Raw genomic sequence first — 14,452 nt, 5'->3', positions numbered from 1 at the left:
TATTGGTCGCATACACATATTTAGCAGATGTTTTTGCAGGTGCAGCGAAATGCTTGTCTTCCTAGCTCCAACTGTGCAGTAATAAAAAATATTTAGAAAATACTCCAAAGTTTCTTAGGAGCTAGGAACCAGGTGACCACGTCTATCGGCGCCATCTTGTCTATGATATGGAAATGTGAAGTTTCCATTTGGACTCACGGGTGTAAGGCTTGCTTGTACGACATCAAAGTGGTATTTACTATAATCCTCAACGTCTCATCTTTCAAAATACATAGTCCTCTTAAATTTACAGCCTTTCCCTCAGACAACAAAACATTTTCAAAAGTTGCCCAATTAGCAGGAGTGATGGGGGCGACTTACTGTCGCACAAGGTGCTCAAATTCAGAACAGCTTTCAGTCAAAGCCCATACAGCGCAGAGCCAGAGCTCTGACATCATGTATAGCATGTTACTGTACATGCACTGCGTTCCAATTTAGGCATTTTTAATGATATATTCAGTATTGTTCTCAAAGCTCAACATAGTAAACAATAAAAATGAAATTACAATATAAAACATTATACATTTAGAATCAAGGCAGGAAATAGCAATACATCCTAAAGGGACTTTCCAGATTAGGACTATAGGAAAGAGTCTGTAGAAATGTGTTTTAAGGGCCCTTAAAAGTTCTGATTGATGGAGCGGCTCTCAGATGATCAGGGAGAACATTCCATAGGCGAGGGGCAAGGGAGCAGAAGGCTCGGTCCCCCATAGTACGGAGATGTGTCTTGGGGAATTGAATAAGTAGGGAGTTGCTCGAGAAACTCCCTTCTAACATTGATAGAAATGTGGTCCCTGATGTAAGTAGGACCCAATCCATTTGAGGTTATAAACACTAGGAAGATTAAAGTCAACCCTATTGTTGACCGGTAGCCAGTGGAGTTCAGCAAGGACGGGGAGATGTGGGCTGACTTCTTGGTCCTGATCAGTACTCTGGCAGAGTTGTAGCCTCTGAAGTGATTTGGCTGGAAGGGTCCCCAAACAGAGTGTTGCCGTAATCAAGCCAGGAGAAGTTGAAGACGTGGACAAGTTTCTCTGCAATCTGGCTGGGAGGGCAAATGTTTGAGCTGGGCATTGTTTCTCAGATGGAAAAATTATGTTTTGCAGATGTTTTATATGGGCATCAAAGACAGAAGTATCAATCTTGAGTCCCAGGTTGGAGAGATGACAAAGGACAGATGGATGTCTTGGCCATCAACTGTAGGGCAGCATTGGGGACCTACTTGGGTGTCCCAATAAGCATAGCTTTGGGATTTCTGCTGTTCAGCTGAAGGAAGTTCTCTATATCCATGCCCTGATGTCATCTATGCAGCTGCTACATTTTGCTAGGGCTGAGATGGTGTCCGGTTTGGTGTTAATATATACTTGGGCATCATCAGCGTAGCAGTGGAAGTTGATGTTTGGCCGAGAGGGAGCATGTAGATAAGGAACAGAATAGGGCCCCAAAACAGACCACTGTGGGACACCACGTGAATGAAGAATTCTCAGATCTGGACTCTCCAATCGTGATGTATTAATTCCCATTGGAGCGGTAGGAGGATAACCAATTCAGAGTAGTTCTAAGAGGAGGAGAAGGCTAGCTGATCCAGAATCTGCAGCCATCAGTAGGTACAGTGCCTTACAAAAGTATTCGGCCCCCTTGAACTTTTCGACCTTTTGCCACATTTCAGGCTTCAAACATAAAGACATAAAACTGTATTTTTTTGTGAAGAATCAACAACAAGTGGGACACAATCATGACGTGGAACAACATTTATTGGATATTTCAAACTTTTTTAACAAATCAAAAACTGAAGAATTGGGCGTGCAAAATTATTCAGCCCCTTTACTTTCAGTGCAGCAAACTCTCCAGAAGTTCAGTGAGGATCTCTGAATGATCCAATGTTGACCTAAATTACTAATGATGATAAATACAATCCACTTGTGTGTAATCAAGTCTCTGTATAAATGCACCTGCACTGTGATAGTCTCAGAGGTCCGTTAAAAGCGCAGAGAGCATCATGAAGAACAAGGAACACACCAGGCAGGTCCGAGATACTGTTGTGAAGAAGTTTAAAGCCGGATTTGGATACAAAAAGATTTCCCAAGCTTTAAACATCCCAAGGAGCACTGTGCAAGCGATAATATCGAAATGGAAGGAGTATCAGACCACTGCAAATCTACCAAGACCTGGCCGTCCCTCTAAACTTTCAGCTCATACAAGGAGAAGACTGATCAGAGATGCAGCCAAGAGGCCCATGATCACTCTGGATGAACTGCAGAGATCTACAGCTGAGGTGGGAGACTCTGTCCATAGGACAACAATCAGTCGTATATTGCACAAATCTGGCCTTTATGGAAGAGTGGCAAGAAGAAAGCCATTTCTTAAAGATATCCATAAAAAGTGTCGTTTAAAGTCCCCACTGTCAAACATGGTGGTGGCAGCATCATGGTTTGGGCCTGCTTTTCTTCAGCAGGGAAAGGGAAGATGGTTAAAATTTATGGGAAGATGAATGGAGCCAAATACAGGACCATTCTGGAAGAAAACCTGATGGAGTCTGCAAAAGACCTGAGACTGGGACGGAGATTTGTCTTCCAACAAGACAATGATCCAAAACATAAAGCAAAATCTACAATGGAATGGTTTAAAAATAAACATATCCAGGCGTTAGAATGGCCAAGTCAAAGTCCAGATCTGAATCCAATCGAGAATCTGTGGAAAGAACTGAAAACTGCTGTTCACAAATGCTCTCCATCCAACCTCACTGAGCTCGAGCTGTTTTGCAAGGAGGAATGGGAAAAAATTTCAGTCTCTCGATGTGCAAAACTGATAGAGACATACCCAAAGCGACTTACAGCTGTAATCGCAGCAAAAAGGTGGCGCTACAAAGTATTAACTTAAGGGGGCTGAATAATTTTGCACGCCCAATTTTCAGTTTTTGATTTGTTAAAAAAGTTTGAAATATCCAATAAATGTCGTTCAACTTCATTATTGTGTCCCACTTGTTGTTGATTCTTCACAAAAAAATACAGTTTTATATCTTTATGTTTGAAGCCTGAAATGTGGCAAAAGGTCGCAAAGTTCAAGGGGGCCGAATACTTTCGCAAGGCACTGTAATTGGTAACTTTCACCAGAGCTTTTTCGGTGCAAGGGCCAGAAGAGAGACTGGAAAACTTTGTACAGCAGATTGGAAGACAGATGGGATTGAAGCTGGTTTGCAACTACTTTTTCCAGTCTTTTGATAGGAAGGGGAGGTTGGCTATATGCAGGGGACGTTGGCGATAGGCCTGTAGTTGGATAGGATGTAATGGTCAAGGTTGAGTTTCTTCAATAAGGGGGTGACTGCAGCGGTTTTGAAGAGTGATGGTATCTCCCCGGTCAGCAGGGACTTGTTGAGGAGGGTGGTATCAAACTGAAGCAGGCTAGATGAGCAGGTTTGAAGTAGGGATAGGGTCAAGGGAGCAAGTGGTGACCTTCATTTTAAAGATGATTGACTGCATAGTGGTTTATGTTGCTGAGGGGAGGGGCAGACTGCGTTGGGGGCTCAGGAGGTGGGGTGCAGGTCATTTTGGAAGCCATGATGTTTGTTCTAATGTCAACCTTACTCTGAGAAGCGATTGCACTGCTCAGATGAGTCTGCAGGAGGGCATGAGTTTGCAGGGTTGAGAAGGTGGTTGATGGTTGAGAACAGGGTTCTGGGGTTAGTTTTGTTTGTGTCAATCATGGTAGAAGGCAGCAGTAGAAGACTGATCCTGCTGCTTTTAGGGCAGCAGAGTAGCTTGTTTGGTGGTCTTTGTAGGCCAGTAATGGGACAGTGAGGCCATCCTTCCACCAGCGCTTCTCAAGCTTACGGCCATGACTCTTTATTCCGCACAGTTCATCAGTGAACCAGGGTGAAGAGCATTGGACGGTTAATTTGCGTTTTTTTCAGGAGCAAAGATGTTCAGGGTAGTACTTGTGCTGTTATACAGGTTGACCATGTCGCTGAGTGCCAGCTCACTGCAGTCAGACTCAAAGGTGGGCTGGATGTGTTCCAGGAAGAGGGATTCATTGTTTTTCAAATGAATGGTCCTCTTTGGGCGGTGGAGCGGAGTGGGTGCCATCAGAGATAATGTCACAGCCTTGTGGTCAGATACAGGGACAGCTCCAGTAATAATGACCTCTAATGTGTGTCCACGGTTGTGGTTGGTAACATTCATATGTTGCACAAGGTTTAGACAGTCCAGCAAGTTGAGGAAATCAGCAGCAATACATCACTTTGGTGAGTCAATATGGATGTTAAAGTCACCCAAAATCACACTGGAGAAGGTGGGGCATGCAGAGGTTAATATTTCAGAAAACGTACGCATAAATTGGGTGCTTGTCTAAAAAGCAAGGCACTCAAAAGACTGAAAATCAGCAGCAGTCAATAGGTTTCAAATAAAGCAGTCTCTGTATAAAACAGCATGGCCTCCAATACGTCTGATGGAGGCCTTGTGTGCCTTTTCAATGTATTTATATCCAGGCGAGCTGCCTCAGTTGGTAAAAGTCCTCCTCTTGCTTCAGTGAAACAGGTCATGTAAAATTCGTTGTCTAAGATGAACTCATACAAAAGAGAATTGTTTGTTAAAGACTAGACATATTAGAATGCAAAACGCTGGAAACCGTTTCATTACATGTTGGTTGATCAACTGCGCTCTGTGTGGACTGTATGGACTTGGGGTGGGTGACGTCATTTGCCTGAGGGTCAGCCTGCAGAAATAGCTGTCCATTACCAACCCAACTCCGGTGCTGTATTGCTCTCAATACGAATGTGCACAATATACTTTTGTTTCTTAATTCGTCTCCTACCACCTAGTCATCTGCATGTTTCCCATAAGAGCCTGTATTGAAAGAGGCTGTTCTTAAACCCTTTACACAGGGATGTTTTAATCTGTGCTATACTTGCTATCTGTGTAATCCTTGTGTGTGTAGTGAATGAAGGTTGCTGCCATTTCTGAATATTTTGGTCCAGTAGATGAGGATCTAGAAAGATCTAGCTAGGCTGGTATTTGAATCTAAACTATTTGCTAGTTGATTGAAAAGGTTGGAGAAATAACAAAATATGTTAACAAATATAACATTGATGATAAAAACACAGATTCCTGTGTGCTATACTTGATAAGCTATCAAATAAACTAAAATGTTGATAAAAACAATGTGCATTAAAAAAATGTAAAACTTTTAAGACTAATAATTATGGACATATTTGCAGGTATAGACTACCAAGGTGCCATGAAATCCCATATTTGTCATCTTGATTATCAGTGCCCAAATCTGCAATTTTCAACCCGTATACATACGGTTACAAGCGTAAAGAACTAATGAAAATAACTCCCTGAGCCTCCTTTGGCCATTGAAATGCTCAGTCTGATCGTATTGGCTGTAGGAAACTAATTTGAAGAGATTTAGATACACAGCCCTGATTGGCTGATAGGATGTTCTAGAGCCCACCCTCTTACCCAGATGAACAGTTGGAAAGAAATGAAGGGGCTGCTTTTTCCACTTGGAACCGCTTGGACCTTATGGTTTCCTCTCGCATAAAGGGGGTGGAATTATGAGGGAATTAAGTCACGGTCAGAATACAGTGTATCTGTAGACACACCACCGCCACACCTTGATTCATCTTCACCCCCAAACGAATAGCAGGTGAATAGCATGCTATTCTCATGCTTAAGTTCAAGGTCAGAATACGAGAAAAGAAAAGTGCATAGAAAGAGAATCATATTTAATTTACACACGCTGAACTCGAGTCGGAATGGCCCCGTATAGCCTATCTGTACCATATTTTCATAGGACAACCCTGTTTTTACTGAGTTGGCATATTGAGTTACAGAACTGTCCCTTTTCAGTGTTTTGTGTCTCACAGTTTGGGGAGGAACCCGTTTTCCGCCGAGACAGTATAATGATACATTAGCCTAACACTTTGATGAACTGCATTATGGGCCAGGTGGTCCCAGCTCAGTTTGGGCTCTTGCTAACTCTGTTGCTGTCATCTTGTTTTGTTCAAATACCAGAGCATGACTACATCAATATTACTATGCTTGGGTCAGTAGGACGTTCATTGTTTTTGGGGTGGGTGAGTCAAATGTTCAGATCATGTGCTAGAAATTAGTTAGTGGTGTACCGAGTATCCCCTAAAATGTTTTCAATGATTTCAATCACTGTGTATCATAACAGACCTCATGACATGAATGAGTATGAACAGAAGGGACACTGAAACTACGGTAACACTATATTGACACCCAGTACGTTCATAACCATGTCATAACAGCTGACATAACCTGTCATAATATGGTAATAACACTATGACCCATATACATGGATCTTACAAACAGTGACAAGTCAAATTCAAGGACTTAAGTACTTTTTCCAGCACTAATATTTTCTGTATTCTATATCAATTTGAAGAGAAACCATCTATTAATGTGTTTGATCAAATGAAAGATTCTCTAACTCACGGAACCCTATTTACATTTTAGGGGACCCTACATGGGTCCCAGACCCCAAGTTCGGGAACCACTGTACTATTAACCATTCTCCCTGCTTGCTTCAATGTTTCCACTCTCTGTGTATCTCCTTTATTGAAGCCAGAAGGCCAAACGGAACGCGAACAAGCGTGTACACACTGGAATTAGAATGCACGATAGTAAATTACAGAAAACGTCATCAAAAGCTTCATGTTCTTCAAACTAGAAAGCAAGTCAACTTCTTTGCCTACCCAAAGCAATGCTCTTTCGCGATTAATTTGATTTAGCCTTCACTCACCACTCTGTCTCGCTACTCACTGTAAAGAAACCGTATTTTGTTGTGATAACTTATGGTAGTCCATGTTTTGATTATACCTAGCTTCATTTCTGTCGACTGCTCCTGTTGAGATCAGGCTCCGTTCAACGTTAGATTCTAACTTAATCCGTCTAACCAGCTAGCTACCTGTCTAACCAGCCAGAGCCTTTGAGCTACCTATCTAGTTTATCTGTCTGACTGAAATATCCGCGCCTATTTACCAGTTGTACACTAAGTCTTCAAAAAACAGTTGGGTTTTTTTGGTGGCAAGAGTCAAGGGGTGTTAAAAAAATCCCACTGTGAGCGGCGTCTCTCTGCCACTGTAGGTCTGGGCTGAGGTAGTTCGTTTCACCTCTCGGCCTATGTCGTGGACAGAGTGGAGAGTGAATGTGCCGCTAACAAGGCAAAGGTGGAAGAGCAGGAGGATATAACGAGCATACATGACTCCACTTGTTCGCAAATGTAAGCGCAATTAGCCTTTGAGCATTGATCAACGCTGGGAACGCAATAATATGCGGGTAAACGATAACTACATTTTTAAAAAGGTGAGTAAACACTATTTCACAAATAAAAAGGTGCATGAACAGCGTTTACCCTCTACATCCCTGGATGGGTCTGGCAAAACCATTCATAAACATCAATATCCTACCAGGCAGGCTGGAATTTACATCTGCCCGGAATTTTAGCTATCGATGGGATGTTCGCCTAATCAGTCAGTTATGTACCTGCCTGGCTGAGTGGCAGTGTGGATGGAATGAGCAGGATTGCCTGGCAACCAGAGTGCGTAACACGTGGGGAAATAAAATTCGGTAGTCTGCCTGGAAATTAATTTGCAAGACCAATATATTTTTCTAATCTTTTTCATATTAACATATTTGATCATTTATCTGTACTTTTTAAATACAGTCTTGCCAAAACATCAGATTTTCAAGGTATTCCAGTACTTGGATTTCAGAGTGTCAAATTCAAGTTAAGCACCTTGCACCTGCATATATTTACACCTGTTGTGACATATATTGCATTCTTTTATGTGGCTGGTTATGACACCTATATAAGAGTGTCAACAACCACATTAATTAAAATTCCGTTTTTTTCCCTGCCAAGAAGTTTCCTTTTGCTTGTTTTTTTCTTAATCATATATTAAATAACTTAAAGAAAATACACTTTATGACACTGTCATGAAGCATTATGACCATTCTGTGTCACTTCACTTGGACTAAGAAAATACACTATGATCATCATAATTATATAAGCCAGATAGGCCTCAAATATATCGGGGCGGCAGGGTAGCCTAGTGGCTAGTGTTGGACTAGTAACCGGAAGATTGCAAGTTCAAACCCCCGAGCTGACAAGGTACAAATCTGTTGTTCTTCCCCTGAACAGGCAGTTAACCCACCGTTCCTAGGCCATCATTGAAAATAAGAATTTGTTCTTAACTGACTTGGCTAGTTAAATAAAGGTTTAAAAAAATATGCCCCTATATCAGTCATCAGTCAAAAAGAAGGTGTCTTGTCCCGCTCCCGAAACACACTAAGCAAATCGTGAAGAGGACACGACAAAGCCTATTCCCCTCAGGAAACTGAAAAGATTTGGCATGGGTCCTCAGATCTTCAAAAGGTTCTACAGCTGCACCATCTAGAGCAGACTGGTTGCATCACTGCCTGGTATGGCAACTGCTCGGCCTCCGACCGCAAGGCACTACAGCGGGGAGTGCGAATGGCCCAGTAAATCACCGGGGCCAAGCTTCCTGCCACCCAGGACCTATATACCAGGCAGTGTCAGAGGAAGGCCCGAAAAAATTGAAAAATACTCCAGCCACCCTAGTCATAGACTGTTCGCTCTGCTACGCGGTACCGGAGCGCCAAGGTGCGAGAGGCTTCTAAACAGCTTCTACCACCAAGCCATAAGACTCCTGAACATCTAGTCAAATGGCTCCCCAGACTATTTGCCCCCCCACACACACACACCACTGCCACTCCCTATGCGGGGCTGCAGGTAGCCTAGTAGTTGGACTAGTAACCGAAAGGTTGCAAGATCGAATCCCCAAGCTGACAAGGTAAAAATCTGTCGTTCTGCTCCTGAACAAGGAGTTAACCCACTGTTCCTAGGCCGTCATTGAAAATAAGAATTTGTTCTTAACTGACTTGCCTAGTTAAAAAGTTTTTTTTATTTTATTTTTAAAAATATGAATAAGACACCATACATGTGGTCTGTGGTTGTGGGCCGGCTGGATGTACTGCCAAATTTGGAGGCAGCTTATGGTAGAGAAATGAACATTCAATTCTCTGGCAACAGTTCTAGTGGACATTCCTGCAGTCAGCATGCCAATTGCAGACTCCCTCAAAACTTAAGACATCTGTGCGTTACAGAGAAGACATCCTCCTCCCTCATGTGGTACCCTTCTTGCAGGCTCATCCTGACATGACCCTCCAGCATGACAATGCCACCAGCCATAATGCTTGATCTGTGTGTGATTTCCTGCAAGACAGGAATGTCATTGTTCTGCCATGGCCACCAAAGAGCCCGGATCTCAATCCCATTGAGCATGTCTGGGACCTGTTGGATCGGAGAGGGCTCGGGCCATTCCCCCCAGAAATGTCAGGGAACTTGCAGGTGCCTTGGTGGAAGAGTGGGGTAACATCTCACAGCAAGAACTAGCTGGTGCATCTGGTGCAGTCCATGAGGAGATGCACTGCAGTACTTAATGCAACGGGTGGCCACACCAGATACTGACTGCTACTTTGATTTTAACACCCTCCCCCTTTGTTCAGGGACACATTATACCAATTCTGCTAGACAGAATTCCTGAGGACGGCTCACCTCTCACAGTTCTCACAGTTCTGGGCGACTTTAACCTCCCCACGTCTACCTTTGACTCTTTCCTCTCTGCCTCCTTCTTTCCACTCCTCTCCTCTTTTGACCTCACCCTCTCACCTTCCCCCCCTACTCACAAGGCAGGCAATACGCTCGACCTCATCTTTACTAGATGCTGTTCTTCCACTAACCTCATTGCAACTCCCCTCCAAGTCTCCGACCACTACCTTGTATCCTTTTCCCTCTCATCCAACACCTCCCACACTGCCCCTACTCGGATGGTATCGCGCCGTCCCAACCTTCGCTCTCTCTCCCCCGCTACTCTCTCCTCTTCCATCCTATCATCTCTTCCCTCCGCTCAAACCTTCTCCAACCTATCTCCTGATTCTGCCTCCTCAACCCTCCTCTCCTCCCTCTCTGCATCCTTTGACTCTCTATGTCCCCTATCCTCCAGGCCGGCTCGGTCCTCCCTCCCGCTCCGTGACTCGATGACTCATTGCGAGCTCACAGAACAGGGCTCCGGGCAGCCGAGCAGAAATGGAGGAAAACTCGCCTCCCTGCGGACCTGGCATCCTTTCACTCCCTCCTCTCTACATTTTCCTCCTCTGTCTCTGCTGCTAAAGCCACTTTCTACCACGCTAAATTCCAAGCATCTGCCTCTAACCCTAGGAAGCTCTTTGCCACCTTCTCCTCCCTCCTGAATCCTCCCCCCCCTCCTCCCTCTCTGCAGATGACTTCGTCAACCATTTTGAAAAGAAGGTCGACGACATCCGATCCTCGTTTGCTAAGTCAAACGACACCGCTGGTTCTGCTCACACTGCCCTACCCTGTGCTCTGACCTCTTTCTCCCTCTCTCTCCAGATGAAATCTCGCGTCTTGTGACGGCCGGCCGCCCAACAACCTGCCCGCTTGACCCTATCCCCTCCTCTCTTCTCCAGACCATTTCCGGAGACCTTCTCCCTTACCTCACCTCGCTCATCAACTCATCCCTGACCGCTGGCTACGTCCCTTCCATCTTCAAGAGAGCGAGAGTTGCACCCCTTCTGAAAAAACCTACACTCGATCCCTCCGATGTCAACAATTACAGACCAGTATCCCTTCTTTCTTTTCTCTCCAAAACTCTTGAACGTGCCGTCCTTGGCCAGCTCTCCCGCTATCTCTCTCTGAATGACCTTCTTGATCCAAATCAGTCAGGGTTCAAGACTAGTCATTCAACTGAGACTGCTCTCCTCTGTATCACGGAGGCGCTCCGCACTGCTAAAGCTAACTCTCTCTCCTCTGCTCTCATCCTTCTAGATCTATCGGCTGCCTTCGATACTGTGAACCATCAGATCCTCCTCTCCACCCTCTCCGAGTTGGGCATCTCCGGCGCGGCCCACGCTTGGATTGCGTCCTACCTGACAGGTCGCTCCTACCAGGTGGCGTGGCGAGAATCTGTCTCCTCACCACGCGCTCTCACCACTGGTGTCCCCCAGGGCTCTGTTCTTGGCCCTCTCCTATTCTCGCTATACACCAAGTCACTTGGCTCTGTCATAACCTCACATGGTCTCTCTTATCATTGCTATGCAGACGACACACAATTAATCTTCTCCTTTCCCCCTTCTGATGACCAGGTGGCAAATCGCATCTCTGCATGTCTGGCAGACATATCAGTGTGGATGACGGATCACCACCTCAAGCTGAACCTCGGCAAGACGGAGCTGCTCTTCCTCCCGGGGAAGGACTGCCCGTTCCATGATCTAGCCATCACGGTTGACAACTCCATTGTGTCCTCCTCCCAGAGCGCTAAGAACCTTGGCGTGATCCTGGACAACACCCTGTCGTTCTCAACCAACATCAAGGCGGTGGCCCGTTCCTGTAGGTTCATGCTCTACAACATCCGCAGAGTACGACCCTGCCTCACACAGGAAGCGGCGCAGGTCCTAATCCAGGCACTTGTCATCTCCCGTCTGGATTACTGCAACTCGCTGTTGGCTGGGCTCCCTGCCTGTGCCATTAAACCCCTTCAACTCATCCAGAACGCCGCAGCCCGTCTGGTGTTCAACCTTCCCAAGTTCTCTCACGTCACCCCGCTCCTCCGTTGTCTCCACTGGCTTCCAGTTGAAGCTTGCATCCGCTACAAGACCATGGTGCTTGCCTACGGAGCTGTGAGGGGAACGGCACCTCAGTACCTCCAGGCTCTGATCAGGCCCTACACCCAAACAAGGGCACTGCGTTCATCCACCTCTGGCCTGCTCGCCTCCCTACCACTGAGGAAGTACAGCTCCCGCTCAGCCCAGTCAAAACTGTTCGCTGCTCTGGCCCCCCAATGGTGGAACAAACTCCCTCACGACAACGGAGTCAATCACCACCTTCCGGAGACACCTGAAACCCCACCTCTTTAAGGAATACCTAGGATAGGATAAGTAATCCCTCTCAACCCCCCCCTTAAGATTTAGATGCACTATTGTAAAGTGACTGTTCCACTGGATGTCATAAGGTGAATGCACCAATTTGTAAGTCGCTCTGGATAAGAGCGTCTGCTAAATGACTTAAATGTAAATGTTAAATGTACACATGTTAAGTTTGCTGAAAATAAACGCAGTTGACAGTGGGAGGACGTTTCTTTTTTTGCTGAGTTTACATGTTGGGTACAGAGATGAGGTAGCCATTAAAAAATCATGTTAAACACTACTAAGTTGCATGAATCCATGCAACTTATGTGACTTGTTAAGCAAATTTAAACTTATTTAGGCTTGCCATAACAAAGGCGTTGAAATACTTACGACATTTAATTTTGAATTCATACATAATTCCACTTTGACATTATGGAGTATTGGTGTGTAGGCCAGTGAAAAAATCTAAATTGAATCCATTTTAAATTCAGGCTGTAACACAACAAAATGTCAAAGTCAAGGTGTGTGAATACTTTTTGAAGGCACTGTCAATGTGTAGCCTAATACATGGGCATGGGGAGAGTTATAATCTTCAACCAGTTTACAACCAGAATTAATTGCAATCTCGTTGTGATGACATTTCAAACTAGTGGATCCGCTGGGAACCCTCTTGCCACTCATAACAGGCTCACCTGAGTGTGTCTCCATTCTTCAGCATTCTTTTGTAGCGCTCCTGAAAGCGTACAGCACGCACGTCTCTGATCCTCCTCCTCCAGTTCAGGAACCTGTAGTGTAAGTTGATGTCATCCATCTTGACTTGAGGTCAGGATTGGCTAAATCCAGTGAGTTCAGGTAGGGCTAGTGTAAAAACCAGCACACTCAGTAGCTTTCCAGAAGATGGGTTGGTTACCCCTGTATTTGAGGGAGGGGTGAAAGGGTGAGTCAAATTCTCTACTTGGAAGCGAATTGGTAGAAACCTAGGTGAGCAAGGTGCAAATTACAGGGGAACCAGGAGGGGCTCAGATCCCCTGAATGAGACTAGCTCCCTTAAACGCAACAAAAGTCTAACTTTGGGGTGTCTCTAAATAATGCTAATTTAACCATTCTCCTATTTGTTTAAAATGTAGTGGTAAATACAGTGGGGCAAAAAAGTATTTAGTCAGCCACCAATTGTGCAAGTTCTCCTACTTAAAACAATGAGGCCTGTAATTTTCATCATAGGTACACTTCAACTATGACAGACAAAATGAGGGAAAAAAATCCATTAAACCACATTGTAGGATTTTTAATGAATTTGTTCGCAAATTATGGTGGAAAATAAGTATTTGGTCACCTACAAACAAGCAAGATTTCTGGCTCTCACAGACCTGTAACAACTTCTTTAAGAGGCTCCTCTGTCCTCCACTCGTTACCTGTATTAATGGCACCTGTTTGAACTTGTTATCAGTATAAAGACACCTGTCCACAACCTCAAAAAGTCACACTCCAAACGCCACTATGGCCAAGACCAAAGAGCTGTCAAAGGACACCAGAAACAAAATTGTAGACCTGCACCAGGCTAAGGAAGACTGAATCTGCAATAGGTAAGCAGCTTGGTTTGAAGAAATCAACTGTGGGAGCAATTATTAGGAAATGGAAGATATACAAGACCACTGATAATCTCCCTCGATCTGGGGCTCCACACAAGATATCACCCCGTGGGGTCAAAATGATCACAAGAATGGTGAGCAAAAGTCCCAGAACCACACGGGGGGACCAGCAGAGAGCTGGGACCAAAGTAACAAAGACTACCATCAGTAACACACTACGCCGCCAGGGACTCAAATCCTGCAGTGCCAGACGTGTCCCCCTGCTTAAGCCATTACATATCCAGGCCCGTCTGAAGTTTGCTAGAGAGCATTTGGATGATCCAGAAGAAGATTGGGAGAATGTCATATGGTCAGATGAAACCAAAATATAACTTTTTGGTAAAAACTTGACTCGTCGTGTTTGGAGGACAAAGAATGCTGAGTTGCATCCAAAGAACACCATACCTACTGTGAAGCATGGGGGTGGAAACATCATGCTTTGGGGCTGTTTATCTGCAAAGGGACCAGGACGACTGATCTGTGTAAAGGAAAGAATGAATGGGGCCATGTATCGTGAGATTTTGAGTGAAAACCTCCTTCCATCAGCAAGGGCATTGAAGATGAAACGTGGCTGGGTCTTTCAGCATGACAATGATCCCAAACACACCGCCCGGGCAGCGAAGGAGTGGCTTCGTAAGAAGCATTTCAAGGTCCTGGAGTGGCCTAGCCAGTCTCCAGATCTCAACCCCATAGAAAATCTTTGGAGGGAGTTGAAAGTCTGTGTTGCCCAGCAACAGCCCCAAAACATCACTGCTCTAGAGGAGATCTGCATGGAGGAATGGACCAAAATACCAGCAACCGTGTGTGAAAACC

The 14,452-nt window shown here is 44.9% G+C and overlaps 2 protein-coding genes across 3 annotated transcripts in view; one reads left to right on the top strand and one right to left on the bottom strand.

Annotated features, from left to right (window-relative positions):
- Positions 1-14,452, top strand: part of igfbp6b (insulin-like growth factor binding protein 6b) — an 89,234-nt gene that overhangs the window by 67,058 nt on the left and 7,724 nt on the right. The window lies entirely within an intron of this gene.
- The window catches only part of spryd3 (SPRY domain containing 3), a 98,897-nt gene that overhangs the window by 82,698 nt on the left and 1,747 nt on the right, over positions 1-14,452 (bottom strand). For both annotated transcript variants that reach the window (XM_046366022.1, XM_046366023.1), the window contains exon 2: positions 12,704-12,923. In XM_046366022.1, the coding sequence (XP_046221978.1) occupies positions 12,704-12,822 (119 nt within the window). In that variant the 5' untranslated portion in view covers positions 12,823-12,923. The remainder of the gene's footprint in view (positions 1-12,703; positions 12,924-14,452) is intronic.

Source organism: Oncorhynchus gorbuscha, linkage group LG10 (assembly GCF_021184085.1).
Source record: "Oncorhynchus gorbuscha isolate QuinsamMale2020 ecotype Even-year linkage group LG10, OgorEven_v1.0, whole genome shotgun sequence".
In the NCBI taxonomy this organism is placed as follows: domain Eukaryota; kingdom Metazoa; phylum Chordata; class Actinopteri; order Salmoniformes; family Salmonidae; genus Oncorhynchus; species Oncorhynchus gorbuscha.
The sequence above is the reverse complement of the archived record's forward strand: the minus strand, read 5'-3'. Positions and strand labels throughout refer to the sequence as shown.